We start from the raw sequence: 16,259 nt of genomic DNA, 5'->3' as shown, positions 1-16,259 counted from the left end.
ATGCGACCTCTCTTAAGGGAGTATTTCCCATTGAAATAAAAGACTAGTATTTCTAGATTAATTTTATGATGAATAAACTAATCGCATTGATTATACACATTGTATAATCAATGCTAATCCGTTCAACTTAAATGTAAACGCAGCTTTAGACCGCACTTTCCTTCTAAGTAGTTCGAGTGTCTTGTAGTAGTTCACATGTATTCTAACCTATAAAAAAACTAAGAACCGGTGTTGAATTGAAAATCGACGAAATGGCTTCTGTTGAAAAAATAAAAGTATTAAACGCGATTAGTCTGCAATTTACTACTCCTTCTACTGTTTTAGGGTCAAGTTGGAGGAGATATAAAGGAAAAGAAGCGAAAGGAGTCGATTCTCGACCTATCGAAGTACCTAGAAAAAAGCATAAGGGTTAAGTTCGCAGGTGGCAGGGAAGCATCTGGTATACTAAAAGGCTACGATCCTTTATTGAACTTGGTGTTGGATAACACAACAGAGTATCTAAGGGATCCGGACGATCCGTACAAATTAGCGGAAGATACAAGGGCGCTGGGCTTGGTAGTGTGCAGAGGTACAAGCGTGGTGTTGATCTGCCCGGTAGATGGAATGGAAGCAATTCAAAATCCTTTCATTAGTCAAGAATAAAATTTAATAAGAATGTAACAATATTTTTTTTTACATTAATAAATAGATCGTGCGGTAACTGCTATTCTCTGCCAAATTCGTTTCTAATCCACGGATAGGAATTTGGACAGTCACTACAGGTGTATAAATACCTTTCTTGCTGTAATATTCGATTGTTAAGTTTGCATACGTTTGGTGTCTCGCAAATCTCATCCGAGATGTCTTTGCAATTCCATGCTGGGAAATTGTGTAGGTGTTTGAGTGGTGTTGGTTTCTGGATCCATTGAAGTGCTTGCCAATTTGTTACAAACCAAACGTTTGGTTGTGTAAGCATTTCATCCAGAAATCTCTGGAAAATACTATTATTTCTCAGTTACAATTATAATGGGGTGGATACCTCAAATGCTATTAGATGCTCGGGTTTTTGAAACCAAGAGGAATGAAAGTTCAATCCAAAAGGCGCCCGGTTGGTAAAGTAATGCCTTTTAAAATTTTGCATGAGAGTTTTGTACAGACTTTCAACTGTAAAATTACCAGAGCACGAATTTATAAAAGCACACGTGCGATTGTTCACTGATAACTCATTCAACACAAGCTCCCATACTCCTGGATATGCACGCAAGGGACACTGGTTACTTTCTGAAAATTAACTTTAAATTTTAACCATTTTCTGGAAAGAGGAATTTTGATTATTTCTACTTGAGTACTTAACAAAAACAATAATAAAATTGGCATGAAAGTGCAAATTGATATTCACAATTCCATAACACTCTATTTCACTTTTACTATTTTACTTGCTTAGAGGTAACTAAAAAAATATCTCCACGAAGGATTTAATGTGTCTTAATGTGTCGATCCTTCATGTCCAGAGCTGTCACAAATCGTTTAAAAAACGATTTAAATCAAAGATCAAAGATGCATTTCATTTTAACAAATGATTTAAATCAAAGATACTTTTGTCAATAAGAAAGTATTTAAATAATAAATCATTTTGAGATTTAAATATTTTTTGTGATTTAAATATTTTTTGTGATTTAAATCTTTTTAGAAAGTATTTAAGATACTTTCAATGTATTTAATTCATTCAAAAAGATTTTTTTTTTTTTTTTTTTTTTTTTTTTTTTTTAAGGCGTCGACTACTTGGTCATTAGCCTATTGTAAATACTGTATAAATCATAACATGTCGAATATATTTGCAGACCTTAGGTATTTTATTACATTTTTAAGATGTTGTGGCTGTTTGAGTATTTCTCCTACTTCATCTATTAAATGAAAAGATTGCCTGATGGGCTCCAGTACCGGACACTCCCTTAGGATATGTTCAACAGTCATTTGATTACCGCAGCGTACACAAACCGTAGGAGGCTCCCCGCGTAACAGATGGGCGTGCGTTATTTGCGTATGACCGATTCTTAAGCGGTGGATTTTCACTCGCTCAATCCTACTGAGAAGTAGTGGTGGTCTCCATGGTTTAGGGTGTACTAATGCTGCTCTTAAAGCTGCTTTTAGGTCCAGATGCCTCACTACCTGAACGTCCACATGTCTCACTCCCGTGGCTCTTTTAGCAGCTTCGTCTGCCATCACATTGCCACGTATACCAACATGGCCAGGTACCCAAATCCAAAAAATGCTTTTCCCAACCTCGACAACATTGCTGTAAACAGCCTGAATCCTTTGCACTAGTGGGTCCCGAGGAAATCGAGATTTAATACTATTTAATGCGCCCTGGCTATCACTTACAATAGCAAAGCTCTCCTCTGTATTGCTCATAAGGCAGAAAAGCAGAGCTTGCCATATGGCATACAGTTCGGCACTGAAGATGGTGCATGAGGAAGATAGAGTCCACTCATGTGTTTCGCCATCTACATAGATGGCACATCCCACACCCGATTGCGTCCGCGACCCGTCCGTATAGATAGCCTTAGGGCTATGATACTCTTCCATAATGGCGTTAAATTTCCTTTGAAACTTTATAGCAGACGTGTTCTCTTTCTCAAATTGGGTCAGAGCAAAACATGAAACGATCTCAGGAACCATGCAGGGGGGAGCTTCTCCAAATCCTACAGGTAATACTGTTGGCAGCCCAACATTCATCATTCTTAGTAGTTCCTGTGCTCGTACCCCAGTAGGTCTTGTTAGTGAAGGTCTATTCTCGTATCCAAGACGATCTCCAAAAATTAAATCCAATGTTGTTAATTTAAATCTTGCTCGAAACTCTCAACATCATTAATCAATATACCTACCATTTCTACCGTATCTTATTGTTATTATTTATTCAATTAAAATATGTATTTTTTTGCGAAAGAAATTTTAAAAAACCAAGACATCGTCAATCTCTGTATACTAGATTTTGTAATAAATACATACCGGGTGGTGCCTAGCGCGACGCAGTATAGGGATTTCAATGGTAATTTCTTTATAGCCAATTACTAGCTCCCCTAATTATTTTAGAGCAAAAGTCTAAATACGGTTATAAACAAGTACCTATACATTGAATATACGTGAAAGGCAAATAATGAAAAGTTACATTGTTTTTTTGGGCAATTCGAAGGCATATCTGATTTATTTTGTCGATTTCTACGGTTTTGAAAAATGGAAAATTATAACTAATAGTATGAACAGATGCAGTCTTTTTTTCTCTGAAAAAAACGTATGTAGAATTTTGCTCTAAAATAATTAGGGGAGCTAGTAATTGACTATAAAGAAATTACCATTGAAATAAATCCCTATGCTGCGTCGCGCTAGGCACCACTCTGTATAAACGTCTCCCGAAATAAAACCCGGGTTAATTAGCTTACTATCAGGTTGAAACAAATCAAGAGAATTTGTTAGTATGTATTTAAATCGTCTCTAAAAGATTTAAATCACTCGGAAACGATTTAAATCTTTTCGAAAGTATTTAAATCTTTTTAAAAGATTTAAATCATATTTTTAAGTTCAAAATCAAAGATAGTTTTCATGAAGATTTAAATCTTAAATCAAAAATCATTTTCCGTAAAAAGGTTTAAGATCAAATGATTTAAATCGAAAAAAGTATGTAAATCATAAAAAAGATTTAAATCTTATTAAAAGTGACAGCTCTGTTCATGTCACCTACCGTTAAATCTATCTAGCAGTTCCTCCAAATCTTTCAGATTCGCATGACCCCCAAGATTCATAAAATAAGTGACATATATGAAGAAATCTAAGTTCCCTTCCGCATCAGGTAGTGTCCTACTTGGACCTTACCTTCGAAGAAAAAATGCAGTTAAAAAACTCGGCCTTGGGGAAACTGATAATGGTTTTTCCCATTTAATTCTTCCTCATTTCATTCTCGGTAAAAATTCGCCCCTGTCGAATTGCTTGCAAACTGACTGAACATTGGAGGTATTTTTGGAATAGCCAGATGAGTTAGAAGACCCTCTATCATTGAATCCTCTATCTGTCTTTTTCTTGTGAAGAAAACAGCTCCATTTTAATGAGGGAACGCATGATAAGACAGTCAAAGTGGATCACTTAAAAGAAGTTGGAAACACCAAGACCCAAAAAGGCCCAGTGCAAATGCACGTCCAGCAAACGGAAATACGCACACTAAATTATGTGGACTGCAATGTAGTGCATATTGTGCAAACCGAAAGGTGCTGTTGGATTAAATCTAGTAGTACTTGCGCACACAGCTGGGCAGTATGCGATTTTGTAAATACTTTTTAGTACCTATTCAAATACTTTGTAATTAAATACTTTTATGGAAGCAGTATTTGTATATGTAACTCAAATACTTTCACAAATATTTAGTATTCGAATACTTCGCAAGGTATTTGAATACTTTGCGAAGTATTCGAATACTTGATCGCATAGTATCTGAATACTATACCTTCCCTTTTTACCAAAAATCGACTACTCCAAAATTTATAACTTTTGAACTAGTAGCCCAATCTTGGAACTGTTTGAAATTATGGATTCTACAGGCCACATTCTATAAGAAAAATTTTTTTCCGGGTCGTTCTGAGACAATTTTTTTTCGGGCTTCAAAAAAAGGCAGTGTATAACCTTCCTTTTTTACCAAAAATCGACTACACCAAAATTTCTCGGAAAAACACTTTTTCTTATTAATTTTGGTGCGTAGAATCCAAAACGATTCGTACTTTTTCGATTAGACTTCTGAATCAAAAGTTATTGACTAGAAACCAATTTCGAAAGAAAATTCAAAGGGCTGTAACTTTTGAACTAGTAGCCCAATCTTGGAACTGTTTGAAATTATGGATTTTACAGGCCACATTCTATAAGAAAATGTTTTTCCGGGTCGATCTGAGACAATTTTTTTCGGGCTTCAAAAAAAGGCAGTGTACCTACCTACTACAACCTTCCTTTTTTACCAAAAATCGACTACACCAAAATTTCTCGGGAAAACACTTTTTCTTATTAATTTTGGTGCGTAGAATCCAAAACAATTCGTACTTTTTCGATCAGACTTCTCAATCAAAAGTTATAGACTAGAAACCAATTTCGAAAAAAATTCAAAGGGCTGTAACTTTTGAACTAGTAGCCCAATCTTGGAACTGTTTGAAATTATGGATTCTACAGGCCACATTCTATAAGAAAATTTTTTTCCGGGTCGATCTGAGACAATTTTTTTTTCGGGGCTCAAAAAAAGGCAGTGTATAACCTTCCTTTTTTACCAAAAATCGACTACACCAAAATTTCTCGGGAAAACACTTTTTCTTATTAATTTTGGTGCGTAGAATCCAAAACAATTCGTACTTTTTCGATCAGACTTCTCAATCAAAAGTTATAGACTAGAAACCAATTTCGAAAGAAAATTCAAAGAGCTGTAACTTTTGAACTAGTAGCCCAATCTTGGAACTGTTTGAAATTATGGCCACATTCTATAAGAAAATTTTTTTTCCGGTCGATCTCTCATACATTTATTTGAGAACAATTTAGAAATGTTTAGGGAAAGTTTCCATTGTCACAAAATCAAATATAAAAATCCGATATTCTGAAATAATGATGTTACCTATACGTATGTACATGTATTGAAAATGATTTACGCTCGCTATTTTTATTTAAACCATGTGTAACGTAATTTACATATTCCGTGAACGTAATTTTAATACGTATTTATTTGAAATACTTTTCAAAGTAAGATAATGAAATACTTTTCAAAGTATTCGAATACTTTTTGAAAGTATTCTGCCCAGCTCTGCAGTTGCGCACATATGCAGATAGTATTTCTTTGATTAAGCAAATTGGTAGTAACAGTCGATTAGATTGGCGCAACAATTTAGAGATTTACCAAAACAAAGGCTTCCTAATTAATAATAATAAGTGAGGTAAAACTCGTAAGTTATACTTTCGCTTGTAATTAGGATAAATAGAAACGGATTTGTACTATCTTGCCATTTTTGTTACCTTAATTTTTAACCGTACCTGCACACTGGTGTGGTATTTTGTGGTCCAAACTGTAAGGCCACAAGGGCGCGTGTGAGAAAGGCGCAACCATCGAACTATCGTACACAAATCCGAACTCCTTCATCATTAAAAATTGTCGACTAGAACCGACCTTCAAAAACGGCACTCTCATCCCTCGAAGTTCGTGCAGGGGTATGTTCGCAAATTTGTTCAAAATATTCGCCTGCCCTACCATTTCGTCAAACCAATCCTCTAACGTCGCGTTATACGGCCACCAGTCTTCCGGTCCGCGATGACTATTTTATCAATGATTAGGCTCCTGTAGAACGCGGAAAATATTGTCTTACGTTATTGAATGTACGGAAATTTCGTGTCCCCGCTTCCACAGGTTCTGAGTGTAGTAGTAATTGTTGAATTGGTGGCTGATATAGAAAGTGGCGCTAATTGGGCAGCCGTTTGGATTTCTTCTGTTCGCCGGAAAAAGTCGATTGTACAGCTCCCAGTTTTCGGAATTGATGGCGTCGTTGAATGTTAGGGTAATTATTTGGGGTACTTCGGATGGGTGTAATCGGCCTGGTATGGTGGTCCCTAAAATGCATATATCAAAATTAATTAAGAGGCAATTCTTTTTGGGATCGGTATGGTGACACTCTTTTGTAGATCAACCAATTTTTATATGTATAGGCAAAATTGCATATGTACCGCTTCATAGCAAAAGTGAGCGCGAGTAGGTTCGATGACAACGACGCTCCGCTGAAAAGGCGTGAGTTAAGGAATAAGCCAGTTTGAAAGGAAAAACGACGAGACACTAAGTAGTCGCTATAGTGTGTAGATCGTTCGCCGAGTTTTGCGGTTAACGCTAAACTTAACAGTGGTAAAGTTTAACTTTCCTAGCTTTAGAGCACGGACCTCCATTACGCAAGAAAAAAGTAAGTACGGGTTGAAAAATCCAAAAGTTAGTGGAATCTTGGCGAATTAATAGTAAAAAAACGTTGAAGAAACTTAAGCTTCAGTGCACGGTGCAACGTCATTTCCTGGGTATGTAAAGAAGCACCTGTTTTCCGCCAGTTTTAGTGCCGAAAGTATTTGTGTTGGTTCTAAGAGTTGAAGATTGAAGGTACAGGTAATTGATTTAAATGGGACACGGTCAACTCGCCAAGGGCGACTCGCCACCGGACCACTCGCCACCGACTGACTCGCCAACGGGACAACTCGCCAACGGGACAACTCGCCAACGGGACAACTCGCCAACGCGACAACTCGCCAACGGGACAACTCGGCACCGCGACAACTCGCCAATGCGACAATTCGCCAACGGACGACTCGCCACTGCGACAATTCGCCAACGAAATATTTTTCCCTGTTTAATGTGTCATACAAATGCATCCCACAAATGCAATAGTCAATTTCCCTAATTTTGTAAAAAAAGTTTATCGAAAAATTGTAGTCAATATTTGAATGAAGACCCAACCGCCTATACCTGTTTCTATTAATGCATTTTGATATAACGACATCTTCTGCAAATTATTATTTGAACAGAAAATTTGACAATCACATCGTTGTTTGAACGACACATTAAACAGGGAAAAATATTTCGTTGGCGAAATGTCGCAGTGGCGAGTCGTCCGTTGGCGAGTTGTCGCATTGGCGACTTGTCGCGGTGGCGAGTTGTCCCGTTCGCGAGTCAGTCGGTGGCGAGTGGTCCGGTGGCGAGTCGCCCTTGGCGAGTTGACGCGTACCGATTTAAATTGTGTTTCAGCCGCCGTTATCGTAAATAAAATCTGTAATTAATTTGCCATTTGCAACCGTTCCCGTCAAGATATTTCAATTATCTTTGTTGCGTCCGAAAGTTCTTGAGAAGCAGAGGGCGAATTAATACCTCTTTGAGCTCAGCTAAGTCATTATATTAGCCGGTACCAATTTGATAAGGGAGCTTTTGGTTTGACCTGCAAAATTGCAAGAGACAATGGGCGTTAATTAGAATTATGAATTTAGAAATATTAGCAGGCAGTAAATGTAATTAGCAGTAGATAACTTGATGGATGCAGTAAATAGCATCCGGTTAAGTCGGGAGTGGTCTCAAAAGGAGCGCTCTTAAATAATTTGAATTTTAGGACCAATTACAGATTTTTAGGACGTCAGGACTCAGGAGTCACAACTAATTAAAGAAGTTTTAATTTTTGGATGTAGATAACAGAATACACCGACCGGCTTGGAATTTCCTACAACCCCTCCGGGGCGTGGCGGAACTTTATAAATGGTAAAGCCGTTGTTTAGAGGGGATTTTTTCCTTTTGTATCTCCGCAAGTTACGTTTCGTAAGTACCATCACTTTTGAGCTTTTTCGTAATTTTTTTCTGGCCACCCTACAGTATTTAAATCATCGATCTTTTGCCTTATGCAATATGCATATTTGTTAGTTTGCAAGTCACGCTAGCTGAATCTTTATCACCGTTTCGTTAAATTAAAAGGTACGCGTTCGATACCTTTCATTCTGTTAATTATAAGGGATGCTTTCCTGTATTTGATTTCCCGTAGCTACCGCTAATTAATTTGTGGTTTGTTGCTTGCGTTCCCGTCTGGGCATTCGCTACCGTGTCCGTGTGTGAGGGGGTCTGAATCTTACGTGACGGCTGATTTTTGTCGGGAAGTTGACAAGTATTGTTGGGGGCCATTCTTCGCCGAGTTCATCTCCCATCCGGGAGCGGGTTTGCCGCGCCGGGTCTGCTAGTATTATATAAAAACCATATTTGTAGCATTTTTTAAATAAGATCATAATTGATTTATTAAGTAATAATTATAATTAGGTACAATATTTAATTAATGACTATGATTAATTCATGATCATAAGTCAAAAACCCCACTACACCGACATTCATTTAAAAACAACAATTTTTTGTAAATGTTATCGGCCATAGTGGGTCCGCCATTTTGTTTGTTGGACATCTAACATCATATTCTTAATAAGCGCATGTATACAGTTTTAGAAGAATCGCTCAATACTTTCATATTTTGGCCAGCTTTTCGTGAAATATATTAATATAATAATAATATAATAATAATGAATAATATGGACGCATTAATCAGGATTTTGGCAATTTTTTGGTGACTAAATTATTTATAGTTGCACAACTAAAGCATCACAAGGTAGTTTTCATAGTAAGCAATGGAAACAATTGACGGTTTCAGCAGAGTCTGTCAATATCGTTGGCATAGCCTGCTTGACGAAAAGTAAAATGAAAAAGATACAGGAAAGAAATAACTCTATCAAGTGATATTTTATTAATTGAAAAATGTATTTTCAACTATGAGGTTTTAATTGAAATGCTTCCATTTCTTTTCCTTTTAGACATTGAAACAATAGAGGGCACCGTTAAAATCGTTGAAAAATGACCTTTATGATACAATCATACTCGACTATATTTGGTGTCGGGTATTATTAATATAGACACAAAAAATATAAAAAATCATTATTGTGAATAAATAATAAATAATAAATGAAATTCGGTTAGTGAAGTTTTCCCTTATTTTCTGCTTCTTTTTTCAAGGTGTAGTGAGAGTAGGCAAATAAGGCCGATATGGGCACACTTTGACCTTTAGAGCTGCGTATGCGCCAAGTTCAAGGTCATTTATTGATTTGGTTCTTATGTTTTTCCACGGAAACGGGCCTGTTTCCATTTAACAGGGATGCTTCTATGAAACAGATCTGATTTTAATGAACAACCCCGATTCTGTGCAGCTGACCTGTTTCTGATACAGACCCGTTTTAGTTTAACGATCTGCTTCTAATAAATAGGCATGTTTCTGTCGACAAACATAAGAACCGGGTCGAATTACCTTGAACATGGCGCATGCTCTCCGCAGGTCTCATGGTCAAAGTGTTGTAATGGCCATTTTATTTTATTAAAAATTTAATTCCTGTATTCCTACTGCATCGACGAAAGTATAAAACTTTCCATTGATTGTGATTATTGTACCCATTTTCACCGACCAGCACTAAAAGAAGATTTCCAACCGCGATCGAGAACACAGTATCGATATTTCGGGATCCAAAGCCACTATGCAAAATCTTCCCGAAAGCGGATCTGCGGAAATTGTATACGAGGCGTTAAAAATTCCATGCGCTTGAGGTCAGCGATTCGCTACAATTACAACAATTAAAGAGGTACATTTTTTTATTACTTGCATTTTCATTGCGAAATTGGTAAATCTACGTAAGAAGAACGAATTCGATGGACATTACTGTATCTTTTATAAAACCCCACAAAAAGAAACGCATGGGGGTCTAATCCGGAGACCGACAGGCCAGTTGACTGGACCTGCTCGACCTATCCATCTCTTTTCAAACATCTCATGTAAACAATTACGGACCTGTATTGCACAATGGGGCGGAGTCCCATCCTGCTGAAACCACTTCGCCCAATAAATTTGATTTTTTAAAAATCAGTGTAGATTTCCTTCATTTAAATGTTCTTCAAAAAAATACGAAGCGATAACCCCCAATACTGCCAGACCAGACGTTTACCTTTGGGAAATAACCAAACAAAAATAGAAATTTAAATTTTTGCTAACAAGACCTAACATTAACAAAAATGCATCATTTTATTTTTCGAAAAAGTACTTCAGCATTTATCAACTAGACACTCTTGTTCGTGGAGTAGCAAATGATGGAAGTGTGTAACCCAATTTGTGTAAAAGACTGGACAATTGAAAAAAATTGTTGCTAAAAGGTTGTTCCTGGTTGAGACAGAGTGCAGATTTTTCAATAAGATCCACAGCGAACTTACCGTCTATGGAACAAAAGCAATTAGGAAGGGTGCATGTGGTCTCGTTACACAACGTTGCTTCGTACGGATCTGTGGAGGGATCACAGTACTGTTCATCACTTCCGTCCGCACAATCGATGGAACCATCACAGAAGTAGTCTTGGGGTAAGCAGGTCCCGTCAGCGCAACCCAGTTGCTCCCCTTTTGTACAGTTAGCCCTTTCCAATAACGGTGGTGGAATTCTCGGCTCTATAAAACATAAAAAAAGTGGTTGACAATTTTCCAGAATCTTTCATTTGAAAGGAAGTCAAATGACTTTTAATGAGGGATGTAGGTAAACTGTACCTGCAGTTATGTCGCAGTTATCAACGTTAACTTTGAAGTCGCAAATTTGACGAATTACGTCAAATAATAAACCATCCGAGCAGCGGAACTCAAATACGTCGCCGTCTAAGCATAGGAAGTACTTGGAGCACTCTTGTCCGGTCCAGACCGTGTGCGCCGGCCGCTCCGGATCTCTGTAAAATCGCTCATTTTGCAGGCATCGAACCTCTCCCGGACTCGCGTAGCCTAAAACAATACAATGATATCTCAGCTTTAGCGGGGCCGGTGCAATTAACTGGTTAAGTTGTATTTTCTCTGACAATATACGGCTACCGCTGATGGAATAAACTGAATCCAATATTAAGCCACTTTCACATTCTTCAATTGTATAAATTTGCTATTATTACCTTTCACTTAATGTCATTTCGGAAATGGATACGTTGTCGTAAGGAGATGAAGTTCAAACATGAAATTGCGTCACTTTTAGGTCTCGACAGAGGCTTTTTTTTTTTAGATTAAATTGCACCCACATATAGAAGGTGTTTTTGGGAGCTTTAATTGAAAGTTTATTATACAAATTTTAAGCTCGTGAGATTTGGAGTTGTGGTCTTACATTTGTAAATTGGGATCTCCAACTTCTCGCGCATATTACGCATTTTTTATTTGTCATACAATTTATATTTTCTGGAATTTTTCCAAATTAGCTTTTCCTACCTCCTATGTACCTACCTAGTATCAATAATGACTTATTCCAATGCTGAATTGGATATGGGATGGGCGTACTGACACCAAAGATATTCTAAAATATTGTCAATATTCACACATTCTTCCTTATAAAGAGCCATAAATTTCATGTTTTTCTTTTTAGTAAGGGTTTGTGGGTGGGATGAGGTTCGGAAATTTGTAGAACCATATTATGGCTCTTTTGGGAACAGTTCTACACCGTTATTCAGTTGTAATAATCACTACCCACATCATTTATTAAAATCTTAGTTTAAAGTACACTCGCAAAATAGTAGTATAGTAAATTTATCTGTGGTGCTCATGAATTCATGCCAAGGTTCTCAATTTTGAATATGCAGAAACAACTAATTCAAAGATTGAAAGAACCTACACTAAACAATAGGGGCAATTTGTAGTCACACCGTATATACTGTAAGGGAGAAAAATTTAGGCATGTACCGCTTCATAGCCAACGTGAACAAAAGTATGTCTAGAAATAAAAGCGACAAGAAGGCGGGCATTTTCGTACAGGAGAATGGACCAGTAATTTATTGTGGTAAAGATGAATTTTACATAGGTAAGAATCAAATTAAGCCAAACCAATATTTTAAGTCAACGAAAGAAACATGGAATTTGGTTTCCTTTGTTTTACTTAACTAAGCCGTTACAATGTGGGTCCATTTTATGAGGTTTGGTAGTTAGAGTGAGTTCAATGGGGATTTTTGGTTTAGAGTTGGATTTCGTTAGGGTAACTCAGTTTCAGCGATCAAGTATTAGGAAGTACACAGCGTGTCCCCATTAGATTTATGCCAAAATGTTATCATTTTCAAGTGAATGGATTTTTAGTGGAGTTGGCGATGTATATGGGTCATTGGTTTCCGGATGTGTCATGACCGGTAATTACGTGGGAGAGGTTATCGGCGCTCGTCTGATGGACACTAACGCAATCTTAATACCTTTTACGTGACTAAAACCTCTGAATCAGAATTACTGTAAAGCGATGAATTGGCAATTTGTAAACGGCCGTGGGTTATGATAGAGGACCTATTTATACTGATTTGGTTAGGGACACAAATCCGATTGGCTAACGGTTAAAGATGGGCACGGTAACCTATTAACGCCATTATGTAGTGTGTTCTTTTTCCAAAGTTGAAACAGTAGGGATGAAGTCTAGAGGACCTCTAGTGAACTTAAGCGGATGAAATAATATGTTTCAAAAAAAAAAGTTAATAAAACCCATATTGTATCGTTAACGTGCTAATTTATCATACAGGATTATGGTAGTCGACTAACGCACAGCTATTTTTTATCATGCAATGGTGAGCAAGACGGTTTATATACAGGGTAACTCAAAATTGAGTGCATAGATTTTAAGGGCGTAGTTATCAGCCAAAAATAAGAAGTTTTTTTTCATATAATCGTGTGTCCTAACTGGCTTCGTTTTCTAGATACAGGGTGTAAAAGTTTTTATCAAACCTTTCAGCCGATTTAAATAAAAATTGGTAGGCTTGTTATTCGTCACACGGGCCTTACTTTGGTGGGAATTAAAATAAATAAAAACCGATTTTAAAAACAATGTACACCCTGTATCTAGAAAACGAAGCAAGTTAGGGCATACGATTATATGAAACAAATTTCTAATTTTTGGCTGGAAAATACACTCTTAAAATCTTTGGACTCAATTTTGAATCACCCTGTGTAATGCGGGGAGGACTTTTTAAGTAGATGTAAAGGCGAGTGCACGCGTTGTGAAGTGTGTGCTAAGAAGGTGTCGGGTTATTTTGAGAGGACTGTGGTCAACGTGCCAGATTGAAAGAAACTAATAAGGTAGGACTAGACCTAGAGAGCGGCAGTGATTCGACGGACGGGAGGGTACGCAACACAGCTACTTACGCAAGTATTTAGGAGCAAAAAAGTTATAAGATCACCGGAGCAAAAGAAAGCCGAAGCGGAGAGAAAGGCGAGAGAGCGAAATAGAAAAAGGGGAAGAGAGCGAATTTACGGAGGGTAAGGAGGAAATGAAAAGAGCGGCTAATGAGACAATGGAGCAAATAAATAAAATGAAAGAGCAGTTGATGGAGGAAACGGGACGATTAAGGGAAGGGAGTCTGGAGGGGTTTGAACATGTAGGACTAAGACGGAGATGCCCACTTAGCTCCACCTTATTTAATCTCTACTTAAGAGACATGGAAAAATATTAAGATGTATAGGGCCAAGGAGGAGGGATAGTAGAGAAAAATACAGTGCCACCATGCTCAGAAAAACCCCGGAAAATATGCGAACTAATTTTGAAATAATTCAGGCTGGCCAATAGAAAGTCTGCAAAACGACGCGATACATTCCGCGCCATAATTATTAATTATTCCGTTTTGACAGTTGACACTTTACGTTATTTTAATTTACACTTTGCTTCTTGTATTTGCTTTATTTTACGTTTTCCGTCTCCAGTTTTATACAAACTCTTCTATTTCAAGACGCATATAGCTTGGATCTATGATCTGATAAGGTATGTAATTCCCTTAAAGTGTTTTTAAATTTTGCATCAGAATGTACGGTCTAAATTTCTAGCGCCCTCGGACACGCCCTGTCAGGGACTTTCTGAGCGTGGTGCCACTTGTATGATCCCTGGCATACACAGACGACGGCAACAGAGGTAGCACAAATGATGGGAAGAATGGAAAGGTATTACGAAAGGAAGGGAATGGAGTTAAATGCAGAAAAGTCGTAGATGATGCGATTTGGGAAGGGGGTGGAAGGAAAAAGGAGATAGAATGGAAATGGAGAGGAGTAAAGAAAAAAAGGTAAAAGAAATTAAATATCTGGGGTACCAAATCCAAAGAAATGCAAAGAAATAATACATATTTACACGCGCGATGAAAGGTTTTCCTCGTACAAAAAACGCTTCGCAAATAAAGTCGCGCGGATGCAAAAATTACCGATTTCGAATTAAGTGATTACTAAGTTGCATAGCACATTTTCACATCGTTTTCAGAAAATTTCAAAGGAGGGGAGAACAAAGCCTAAACCATAGATGCGAGTGATTCGCAGATGAAATGTTTAAATTCCGTAAATAAATAAATTTAATTTATCTCGCCAGCAGCGTATCGATCACACCTCACCGTTTTGTAAGTAGATAAAATTGGGCCAATTACCTACTTATTATACAAACGTAACCCGGAGGGGCAGATTCTTATTTTTAATTAAAGGCATTGGACCAAGAACAGAGAATAATAACGTTCATTACGGATACTTACCATAAATTCGGTTCGTTCAATTAAAAATTCCGGGGCGCGTACATTTGGTTTGTAAAATACGCGCTTCTTTGCTTTTCTTTGAAATCGAATTTATTTCCTTACAAAGACAGGGTACTTAATAAATCGCACACTAATTTGCGCCTTGATGCTGCACTGTCGCGCTCTAACGACTAGGAATTATGTCACTAAAGTACCTTGTTTTACTAGACTTCAGAGAAACTTTATACTAAAAAGGAATCTTGTGTAGCGAAATAAAGGCGGAGAATTATGCAAAACGGTAATGCGCTTCAACATCGTTTCGTTACACTAAAGGAGGACAACCATTTGAATTTTAGGTAACAAATATGGAATGAGAACATTAATCTAGCTTATACTCACCAGGAAGTAAAACGGTTAGGTGAAGTAGCGCGATTCGTAGTAACTCTTGCCATGAACTGGCCATCACAGTGGAAAGGTAAACACTGTCGTTTCCATTTCTTCACGAAACTATTCACCTGTTCAGCTTTCACAAATTTTATTATAATCTCCACTTATTTATTATTCATGTCTTTTGCCTATCTGCTTGCTGATTAAGTCCGACATTGACCGTGAAGTCAAAATGGCGCATTTATGAAATTAACGTCGATTTCATCAAATCAGTCAGAAGGATGACGAAAGTTCCTCATTGGATGCCGACTACGTTTCATTTTAGTTTTAAGAAATTGGGCAATGTTTGTATAAAATTGCAGAAAAAATTTAATTCTTTACGCAAACCGGCTTAGATTCACACATTATAGTTTTGTCGTTTCCCACCTATTGCTTCATTTTATTATTTTTTCCAAATTAAAGTTTAATTTTGAACTTTAAACGTAAGTAGATCATCAATACAAAGGGTGGGTTTGTGCCGTATAGGTATAGAGGGACTACTGAATGAGGAAAGACTTTCCTTTTTACGCTCATGCAATAGCAATAGCTTCTGGTAATCCGCTATATGCAACAAAGATAAATAAATATTCATTATTACTTAAACAGAATCATTATGCAGATGTTCTTCATCGGGTATTTCATATTGTGTCATTTTTTAGCACATGGTGAATGAACGATATCCCACCTAAAACTGTACCTATATTTTGTCAATTTTCTCAGGGAAGCACCGATGCTCGATGAACTTTAAAAATTTCACCAATCCTAGACGACTAAAG

General features: G+C 37.2%; 2 protein-coding genes across 2 annotated transcripts; one reads left to right on the top strand and one right to left on the bottom strand.

The window, feature by feature from the left end:
* Positions 1-131: 131 nt before the first annotated feature.
* On the top strand, positions 132-700 carry LOC116177938 (U6 snRNA-associated Sm-like protein LSm7). The gene is made up of 2 exons (XM_031497121.1): positions 132-275; positions 325-700. Exons 1-2 carry the CDS (start codon positions 252-254, stop codon positions 640-642), a joined length of 342 nt encoding a protein of 113 aa, XP_031352981.1. The 5' UTR covers positions 132-251; the 3' UTR covers positions 643-700.
* LOC116177934 lies at positions 638-15,583 on the bottom strand. Its single transcript, XM_031497118.1, has 7 exons — positions 15,457-15,583; positions 11,123-11,347; positions 10,799-11,026; positions 6,360-6,600; positions 6,031-6,308; positions 1,019-1,260; positions 638-970 (listed from the first exon to the last, which is right to left on the bottom strand). Exons 1-7 carry the CDS (start codon positions 15,518-15,520, stop codon positions 704-706), a joined length of 1,545 nt encoding a protein of 514 aa, XP_031352978.1. The 5' UTR covers positions 15,521-15,583; the 3' UTR covers positions 638-703.
* Positions 15,584-16,259: the final 676 nt, after the last annotated feature.

The sequence above is a fragment of the Photinus pyralis genome, unplaced genomic scaffold (assembly GCF_008802855.1).
Source record: "Photinus pyralis isolate 1611_PpyrPB1 unplaced genomic scaffold, Ppyr1.3 Ppyr1.4_LG8, whole genome shotgun sequence".
NCBI classification, from domain to species: domain Eukaryota; kingdom Metazoa; phylum Arthropoda; class Insecta; order Coleoptera; family Lampyridae; genus Photinus; species Photinus pyralis.
The sequence above is the reverse complement of the archived record's forward strand: the minus strand, read 5'-3'. Positions and strand labels throughout refer to the sequence as shown.

What these genes read in the sequence shown, in the direction of transcription:
- LOC116177934 (XM_031497118.1), bottom strand. Translation starts at nt 15,520, where the DNA reads ATGGCCAGTTCATGGCAAGAGTTACTACGAATCGCGCTACTTCACCTA. An exon ending in CCTAACCGTTTTACTTCCTG is followed by an intron (nt 11,348 to 15,456) that starts GTGAGTATAAGC and finishes GTATTGTTTTAG; the next exon opens with GCTACGCGAGTCCGGGAGAG. An exon ending in AGCATCTAATAGCATTTGAG is followed by an intron (nt 971 to 1,018) that starts GTATCCACCCCA and finishes AGTATTTTCCAG; the next exon opens with AGATTTCTGGATGAAATGCT.
- LOC116177938 (XM_031497121.1), top strand. Translation starts at nt 252, where the DNA reads ATGGCTTCTGTTGAAAAAATAAAA. An exon ending in CTTCTGTTGAAAAAATAAAA is followed by an intron (nt 276 to 324) that starts GTATTAAACGCG and finishes CTACTGTTTTAG; the next exon opens with GGTCAAGTTGGAGGAGATAT.